Genomic DNA, 9,904 nt, shown 5'->3' with positions numbered 1-9,904 from the left:
TTATGGTTGGTATACTCTGGCCTTAGCCAGGATTTTTAAATAGTCACATTTTACTTGGAAATAAGCACGATCTCTTGTAGAAAGGAGTGTTTCTATCAAGATAAGCATCTCTGTTATATATATACACACACAAATATATGTCTAGCCATATATGTCTAGCCAACTGTCCCACTACAAAATACTTCTTGAAAGAAAAAATGTTTTCTTGCTTTGTAGATGATCAGCTATAGGACACCACTTCAGCCCGAAGGTTCACTCCTAGATGTGCCACTGAGCGCTTAGTAAAATTACACTGAATTAAATTGCAGAAACTCTTAAGTGAACGTGACTAGAGTGTCGTCTCTAGAGCGCTGCTCCTCCCTCCGTGCTCATCCAAATCCTAAGATCTAAGGCATTCGAATACTTGTTCCTTTCTTCGCATCTTCCATTCCCCCCTCCCCATTTCCACCTCTGTGGATAGAAGGGCTTCGAACACAGCATCAACAGTAAGAAAAAGTTGCAGCAAAGTCTGAAGCGGGGGTGGGGGTGGGTCATACCTGCCAGAAAACAAGATGGCCACCAGCCCTTCCAGGAACATCATCTTCCCGCGCCCGCAAAGGGAGTGGGCGGGTGTGGTGAGGAGAAAAGCGGGCGGGGCAGCGAAGGAAGCGCTGGAATGTGGGCGGGGCGGCGAAGCGGGCGATGTGGCTTCCTATTTGCCAGCAGCCGCAGCAGCGCAGCAGCCGACTCCTCCGCCGGGGCTGAATCGAACAGCGGCAGGCGAAGCGCCTCTCCCGGGAGCCTCCTCCCGGGGTCCCCGGTAAGTTACTTCGGGAGACCTCGCCAAAGAGGCTGACCGGGGTGATGGGGGCAGGGAGGCAGGGGAGGACAGACGTGGAGGGACGAGGAACCGGGAAGGAGGGAATATCGCTCTTGATGCTGCACCGCAGGGTTGGCGGTGGGGCTCGGCTGGGCGGGGAGGAGCAGAGGGGTCGGCGTGGGAAGGGAGCACGAAAGGGAGGAAGATTATCGCCGAGCCCGGAGTAAAACTTGCCAGGCAAATGAGAAAAGCGGTGGCGATGGTGGGCTGGGTCGAGAAGAGGCATGGTTAATAGCGGGAAAAAAAAAATCTGGAGGGTAAACATTGGAAACCGGAACGGTAGATTGGCCTTCCGATTATTTACTTTTGGAAGAGTGTAAGGAATTAGACTGGTATTTCTGGAAGGAGGGTATTTTTGGAAGAAAACGATCAGTTCCTCCTGCTTTCAATCAGTTGACCATCTCATTTCGTTCATCAATGTTTGAAGCTTGAAGAGGAGACCCTTTGAAGTTTAGTATTCAACGTGAAAGGAAAGTATTAGGCACACGGTCTGGAAGCACTGAGGCTTCCTTGGGAAGAAAGATTGTTGCATGGTTTCTTGGATTAGAATGTTTGCACGTCCTCACCTTAAAGAAATAAAGCAAGTCAGTACTCATCATATAGTTTGAATAGGGTAGCAGTTTGAATGATTGAAATTGGGTTTACGTTCCCAAATGCAGGGTTTTTTTCTATCTGACAGTCTTTCTTTTGGCAGGTGCCCCATCATGTGCTTTGCTCTATCGGAGGATTAAAAAGGCATCTTCTGCTATTGCTAACAACTACTAAGTACCCTAGTTTATCACAACTGGGAAGATGCTCAACACCTGAAGTTAAATGGGATTATACTGAAATTTCATCAAGCCACAAGAACATTCCCTGGAGTCTCTTGGAGCCACAGCTCTTATAATATAGAGTCGAAGACGTTCCTTTTTTGTTTTCTCACATATTCTGTATACATCAACAAACTTAATTTTATTTGGAGGAGGGCGGAGATTTTCCAAAGTGCCATTAATGAAAAGGAAAGGGCAGATTGCCACCTTCTACTATTTAAACTGTGCAGTGGTGTTAGAGACTCATTCTGTTCCCATTTGATTGAGTCCATGAACTGAAACCGACCCTTTGAACTGAAACAGAGAATGTTTGGATCCTGAGCATATGATACTTCACAACCAAATAAGAGGGAGTGAAGGATGGCATCCAGGGAGAGGCTTTATGAACTTTGGATGCTCTACTGTAATAAGGTAACTTAAAAAAAAAAGTTGTACATTAGTTGCAATTGTTTCCTGGATGTTGAATAGCTACGGCTACAAAGGACCTACCGCATAACGTAGTGATAAAAATAGTATTTTTCTGAGTGTGTTTATTTTCGAGTATCACAAATTAGCCACAAATAATTAAGTTCTGTTGCACAGATTATATTTCTTTGTGCCCATTCAAATTGTGAAGTGTGAATGTAATAAATACGCAGACCATAGTGACATGCCTGCCATAGGGCTTGTATTGGCAGCAATTTCCTGTAGATGCACTGGCAAACCTAAGCTTGTTTTTGCGTAAGCAGTTCTTAGGCTTGTGTAAACTTGATGGGTGCTGTTGAAAACGATCTAGACTTAAGAAATAGCGAGTGGCCTGCTAACAAAATGATGTACTGTATGTATATCAACGTTATAACTTTCTGCACCATCAAAAATTCCTAGAAATTATCCTTAGTCTTGTTATACAGTATACGTCTTGTATCTTCTTTATCCTGCCTTTAGTTGTGTAAGCATCACTGTTTTTCCAACTGCTTTATTGTACAGAGTGTATGACATTTGTATGCTCATTATTATGTAGCCAAAAGAAAGACAAAAAGCTGCAGAAATGTTTCTCTGAGCAAAGATATATTGTTGAATTTTTAATCATGTTGCCTAAGCTGGCAAGCTTTTGAAATACAAATACCCTATTGTTTGACAAAGCTTATTAGTACTACCCTAATCAAGTTTTCATTCTCTACACGAACAGATATGTAATAGCATAATGTTAAAAAATGTCTGATACTGAGCTGGAGATTAAGTAAGAGGTAATTTCTAACTTTTTATTTCTTAGAGTGCTAATCACTTCAGTTTTCAGGTGTACAATATTTTTGCATATAAACATTTCCTGATAATATCTTACTGGCTGTGTAATAGGAAAGTTGCATTAAGTACATAAAAGAGGAGAAAGGCTGACATATTTTGTTGTACGCTGCCCGGAGTCACTTGTGAGATGGGCAGCTATATAAATTGGATAAACAAAGTAAATATTAGGACTGCAGTTTTATGGAAAAAAGTATGGGGAAAAGTTAGCTGGGACCCAAACATGGTAGCAGTAAGACTCTCTGCTCTATGATGGGAGAAGAACAGCACATTGTAGAAGACAACCAGGAGGTGTTCCTCGGGTTCATTGACTAAAACCCATGTATGGGTGACTCTTCATGATCAACAGCAAGGTGGCAATTCCAAGAACAAAAAGATCCTCCAGTTTTCTTGAGGAGCTGCCTCTTGTGAAATGTGCCAAAATACTGTGTAGTTCACCCCATCTGCTTTTGCAAAGCTAGTTACAATGAATATGCATGTGGTATATAGATCCAAGAGACTGACAGTGAGCTGTAGCTTTTTAATGCAAGAATGGACATGAGCCAAGTAGCTCTTATTGTATCTCAGAAGGTTGCAGTGTGTTCTGAGAACATTTTGAGATAACAGAGACCCAATTACTCCCTATCTACTATGGCTGACTTCACATTTGAAGTGGTTTGTTGTCATTGACTTAAAGCGATGTGTAAATTTGCCCATTGTAGCTTATTAGCTATGGTTTATGGTTTAGTATTATATCTAACCCAGCGTTCATGATTTGTTCAGCAAATTATAGCAGCTTTGCACAATGTGTGAAATTTCTTTGTTCCTTTCCCACTTGGTACTAGCATGTGCCTATATGAAGATTGTTAACTGAATTTCAAATAGTAATTAAATTCAGAACCACTGCTAACAAGCATTGCTAACTTAACTTCTGAAGTTTGTGTTTATTGAAGTGGTCTCTGGTCTTGGATCTACAAGTTTTGTTGGATCTCAACTATTAGTTGAGTTTCATAATTTCCAACAATGCCAGGAGTGATGTGAGGGCCATTGCTTGAGCCAGGCTGTCCTAAATTTTGTAAGTTTGTTTCTTAATGATAGCTATGATTGAAGAAGTAATTTTTATAGTGATAGTCCTGTATATGTTAATTTATAAATTCTATAGTGTTCAAGAAGCTTATTGTCTAGGAACTGTATTTCAGAATTGCAGAATTGATTTTCATAGATGTTCAAGATATAACAGAATTTCTATTCCTTTTTTAATGAATTTCAGGTAATCAAAACGCTGATCAAATAGGCCACCTAGTTCACAGTTTGAAAAAGACTATCAGATGTGGCAGACACAACTGACTTATGAGTAGATTAAGATAAATATATCTATTGGCAAGAAAGCCTATGCTTTTGGGTTTTAAATCCCATCGGGTAATACCTAGGACTCTTAAACTTTAATCTAGGATCGATGGCAGGTTTGACTCAGTTTATGTTTGCAGGGCCTAAGATAGCAGTTACGTAGCTACTGAACTACCTGAGGGGTGTACTGGCTGTTCTCTTTCTGAGATGAGTGAATCTGATTCAGATATCCATCTCAGAAAAACAAAGATAACCTTTCAGAGTTGCTTCTTTTTGACTGAAAAGCAGTAAGATGCTTTTGTCTACCATTAAATTAAAAGCAGAGCAATAATTAAAAACTTTAAATGTGAATTAATATATTATATTAAATTGTATTGATACTTGTATTGCACATTAATCTACTAACTCTTGCTAAAAGGAACTGGGCGATGCCATAGGTTGGGATGTAAGATATGTAAAGGTCCCAATATACCATTTTAAAATAAAGCTTTGCCACTTCCTGGGATATACAAGAGAAAAAGGATATACAAATATTAAATTGGTCAAATTGTACAGCTATTTCCTTTTGACTTACCAAAAATAGTAAATAGAGGGCTGACATTGAGGATATGTTTATGGCATTAGAGAAACAATTGCATAAATGTTTAAATGATTGCCATATATAATAGAAATACATCTGCTGTTTTTTATATCAAAACATATAGAATGTGAAATGCTGCATTCAAATCACATGGCTATCTTCTCCCATCATGGTAAACCAGCATTCCCAGACAGGCTAGGAATTGGAAGCCAAGGACAAATCTCTGGTTTCTCTCTCTGGTCCAGTAACATGTTGAAGTAAATCAATCATAGAAAGAGCTCAGTGGTTTGTACCACTGCCCTTGGTGGTAGGAGGAGCCAGGCAGGTGCAATTGGATTGTATCTACCAGCACACCTTGATGAATGGCAGGCTATAACTCTTGACAAATTTGGCTTACCAACACATGCTAATGCATTCCATGGATTGGATAGTCATAACTGAGTTAAGTATGACTACTAGATCTCAGCTGTAGACTGCTAGCCAACAACAAAGAGATACAGAAAAATATAGCCCTTTGCTGCTGTTTTGTGTTCATGCAGAGTTTTACAGCCCAAATCTAGGGGCCATGAACCTAAGTCCCATTGATTTACTTTACATATGGTAAATCATGAAACCAAACATAACAATTTTAAATACCCAAGTCAATATACAGGCTCTTTCCTAGAGTTAGGAAGAATTAGCATTTCCCATAGAGTAATACATAGCAGGTAAAAATTTGAGAGGTTTTCAGGATCCATCTGCCCATCTCTTCAACTGAAATGATTATAGGACTTTGGCTGGAATGCATTTTTGGATCAGCGTAGAAAATTTGAACAGGTTTCCTGTCTTTATATCAGTTTAGTAAGTACATATTACATGAAGGCTTCATTCCTTTTTAAGACATTTCTTTAAAAGGGGACTCTTCTTACAATATTAACTTCCTGTTTAAAAGCAGATGAAGGAAAAATTGGTCTGTCAAGAAAATACCCTGCAGAAAAGACAGGAGGAAAGAAAATCCTTTTAAAGGTTGGCAGAAGTTCCTCTAGGACAGGTTATTTCCCTATCAGCAACTTATAGTGTCTTCTAAAGTCATTTAGCTATGGTTGTGCCAAAAAAGCAGTAATGAGAACAGACTTTCTATCACTGTTTGCTTTCCACTGTTGAGGCCTTTTGTGTGTTTGGAAAAGCCATATGACAGCTGTGTCATAATTTTAGAAAACATTCTTTTTTCTGGAAATGGTTTAGGGGAGTCTATACTAGCTAGCTTTTTTTGCAGATAATGTTTGAAAGACAAATGTGCTGCAGTGTATTAAAGGTATTTTTGAAATTTAAAATTTCAAAACACCTTCTTTGAAAGTATTTAAAGAATACTTTAAATAGTTAGATCTCTCCCCTTAAAAGCTACTGAATCTGCAGCTTTAATGTCCTGAAATGTTCCCAGAGTAATTTAAAGGCCTTTGTGGGGATAGGTTAGTAATGTCAATAGACAGCTGTTGTGCTACAAATACCTTCGTCAGTGAAATTTTGGTTAGAGCTTTGGAATGGAAGCGAACAAGGTCTCTTGGGAAAGGAATTGCCCGTATGATTCATTGTAGACTTATGGGTGCCACATGTTTAGAGCCATTGGCATAATCCCGCTGCACATCATGAAACATTTTTACCCAAAGATTTCATAAACTGATTTCTACTCTGACTGGATTTTCATTTTTCTGCAGCCCTTATTGTTACTTCTTCCTGCTATATGTTTAGCCCTTTTGCAGGGGCAGAATAGGGAGAGGGAAGTTGGTTATATTTTAGTTAATCTGAGTAAAGTTGCAGACAAGTCTTCACAATGTTTGGTAATTTTTATGGCAACTAAAGTTATTTCTCTAGTTTGAGGGTTTCAAATCAAAATTACATAGACTAGGAGTGGGGAGTTACACTGCAACTTGTTATGATGGATTTGAAGCCCCAACAGTTGTGGAGAGTGGAGTATGTTATTGTTTATTTTGATTCCCCTATTTACCTTGTCACCAACTATATGCCAAATTTCTATAATAATCTGATCATCCATTCAGCCTTATAATTCTACTGAAATGAAATGTTGGTTTCTTACAATGACTCAGAAGAGTCCTTTACTTTTCAGAGCCACCAGTACTTCGGGACTGTTCTCATTGTAAAACCAGCTCTATTTATGGCAATTACTTGACAATTTCACTCCAAATAGATCAAATGTTTTATAAGGAGTACAATGTGATTGTTTATAGAGATCCATCTATAGACAGGTTTTCTCTCCATTATAGGGGGATCCATAGATGACATACAGTTAGCTGAACTCTTACCTTGCTGTCCATGACTGGTAGTGAGCAGATTCTTGCTCATGACAGCAAAAACAATGAGCAGATTGGGCAGACCCTGTATTAGGACCAACCAACATGGCTCAAAAGAATGTGCTCCTTTTCAAATTTTCCAGAACCTTTCATCCAGCTAGGTGGCATGAGAGGGATGACACTTGATTGATTTGGTCAAATGGCACTGATAGCTCCTTGTGGAAAGGCATGCAAGTAAACTGGAGAGGGAAGGAAGTTCCTTATGGATTTACCTAAATGTCTGGTCCCATTTATGTACCTTTCATTAGGTTGTCATAGAGTCTCTTATGCAGCGTGTGTAGTTCAGAGGCAGAGCTCTGTTCTCTGTTTCACAACTGAGACCATGATGTCCTGCCTCAGAGTACTATTTGCCAGTCTTCTACATACCACAATATAAGCCTTGCCTTTTTTTATAGCAGGCAAGCTTCTGTCATTAAGTGGCCTGTGGTTCTGATAATGGATTTCTTGTAGAGAAACCCCAACAGTGCTTTTGGAAACCTATCACCCAATTGTTTAGGAGTTGTTCCTCCTCCCAAAATTCCTTCAAAAAGTGAGATACATATGCTTGGTCATGTCATCCATGATCCTTCTCACCCATCTGCTGTAGCAAAGGTTGCTGTCAAGAGGTAGAAGGGGTAAGTGGAAGATGCAGGGATTCAGGCACAGTTGGTTGGAAAAGTCTGTCCTTGTAATGGAATCCTCAGAATAATTGATCCCAGCTGATGCTCCACTTGGGTTCTCCTCAGCATTCTTTCTGAGGAATTCTGTAAACATTAAGTCACTTCAACATTCTTTCGTTGCTCTTTGATGATCTTTGTCAGGCATGGCTTTGAGGGCTCTCATGACAAGGACATGCATTCATCACCACAGAAATTTTATGTGTGAGATAATGTGTTTTTTAAAGATAAACTAGAGTTAAATTATAGATACTTAGTCAGGATTCCAAGGAAATGTGAAGCATCTTTGAATATGTATTTCAAAATTTCCATTAGCTGAAGACTAATAATTCTTCTGCAATAGCATAAGAGCTGCTACTTCTTAGGAGAATGTAGAATTACTTCACATTGCTTTTTGGCAAATTGTACAGTCTAATTTTCCCATCATCCTAATCTCTTGAGAGCCACTTGCTAGTGATATTTTCATGAGGCTGTGATTTTTGTATGGATAGCTCAAAGAAAAAAAAAACCCTTAAAGGTGAGGATAGTTGTTTTTGAGAAGAAGGAAAGCAAGTTACATTAGACTCAGGTTAGTATGGAATTATAGAAATAATATCTATATCAAATTACAATCAAGCTACACTGGGCAATAGAAAACAAACTTTCTCTCTGTGTGTACATAGTAGATTCAGTTGATTGGACCTAGACTGTGTCTGTTGCACGTAATTTTCTATAAGCAGAAACAAATGAGGCCTAAGTCGTAATTAACTTTTCCTCTTTCAGTGAATGGGATTTATACTGAATTGGCTTAAACAAGAGTTAATACTTTCTTTTATCTCTGGGGAAGCCTTTACCAGAGACCTGGTACTTTAGTGTCTCTTACTAAAATACATTTCTTTAGAAAGTTTTACAACAATTTAATTGGATTGAAATGTGCAAGTTTGGGAAAGTATTTTTAAAATTACTTCTTAATTACATAATTTCTAAGTACTGAGTTGGAATTTAAACTTGATTCTCCTTTGCTATTGCTAATTACATTGGTTCAAGTGAAACATGAGAATTTAATATGGGGATTATCGAAGATGGAAACTTTGTATCAACCTTGAAAATGCAGAATCAAGAACTACATGGAAATGTAACTCTGTCCAATCTATTGGAATAGTGTTACTGATTGCAATATCTGAAATATACTGTATAAAGTTTTGAATAAATAAATACCATCTGACTTTGGAAAGACAGTGATTAGAAATCATTGTGTACTGTTTTAAAACTTGGCTAGAATATGACTAGTGACTAATGTAATGATCGGTGGAGTTATGATGCAAATTGGTTTATCATTTCTGAATTGAGAAGTGACAGATCTTTCCCCTGTAGAGTGTGGAATGTTGTACTGAAAATAGCCACCGGCTGATCCAGTTTTTGTTTATAGCAGCCAGTACTTCCTGATAGGGTAATAAACTGTGCTGAACTTTGCTCTTCAGATTGTATCATCAAGTCCGGTTGAAGCTCAGTGGGTACTCTTGGGGACTGTTCAACATTTTGGGAAATAAAGGGCTAAAGCCCAATATTTCCCAAAATGTAAAATAACTGGTGGTCTTCCCAGGTGGTTGATTCTTAAACTGTCCTTCTGTGGTATAGCAAGTGAAGTGAACTGCTGTAGCTGGCAGATTTCACAGGACTGTCCAAATCAAAGACAGGAATTGGGTTTTTAAAGCTTCAGACAAATTAAAGACAAAAATTAGTGTTTCTAGTGAAGGGGAGAAGTGAGAGCCAGGAGGACAATATTGGGGCTCAGCTTCAGGTAGCCAAAAATCTTGGTCAGCACGGCATATTCTTCATGCAAAATAAATCTCTTGCTAAGGCTCAAGGCCATTGAAGACCCTTTTTTCTCACACTTGGTTTTTGCTTTCTGAAGTGTCAGAATCTGATATGAAACAAATTGTCTAGAGGTCTTTAATCATATTGCAAGTCTTGGTTTTTTTCCCTTTGCAAGTCAAAATAAAGCTAGAAGTTGTGGTCATCTCTTGTCTTAGGTACATTTCCAGATAGTTGCTTTCATCTCTGAA

The 9,904-nt window shown here is 38.8% G+C and overlaps 1 protein-coding gene across 1 annotated transcript in view; it reads left to right on the top strand.

Moving 5' to 3' along the window:
- Nucleotides 1–720: 720 nt before the first annotated feature.
- NBEAL1 (neurobeachin like 1) overlaps nucleotides 721–9,904 on the top strand; it is a 103,053-nt gene continuing 93,869 nt past the window's right edge. Inside the window, exons 1-2 of the mRNA XM_063317976.1 lie at nucleotides 721–799; nucleotides 1,554–2,079. Of these exons, the coding sequence (XP_063174046.1) occupies nucleotides 2,029–2,079 (51 nt within the window). The 5' untranslated portion in view covers nucleotides 721–799; nucleotides 1,554–2,028. The remainder of the gene's footprint in view (nucleotides 800–1,553; nucleotides 2,080–9,904) is intronic.

The sequence above is a fragment of the Candoia aspera genome, chromosome 1 (assembly GCF_035149785.1).
Source record: "Candoia aspera isolate rCanAsp1 chromosome 1, rCanAsp1.hap2, whole genome shotgun sequence".
In the NCBI taxonomy this organism is placed as follows: Eukaryota; Metazoa; Chordata; class Lepidosauria; order Squamata; family Boidae; genus Candoia; species Candoia aspera.
This window is presented reverse-complemented; position numbering and strand designations above follow the sequence as displayed.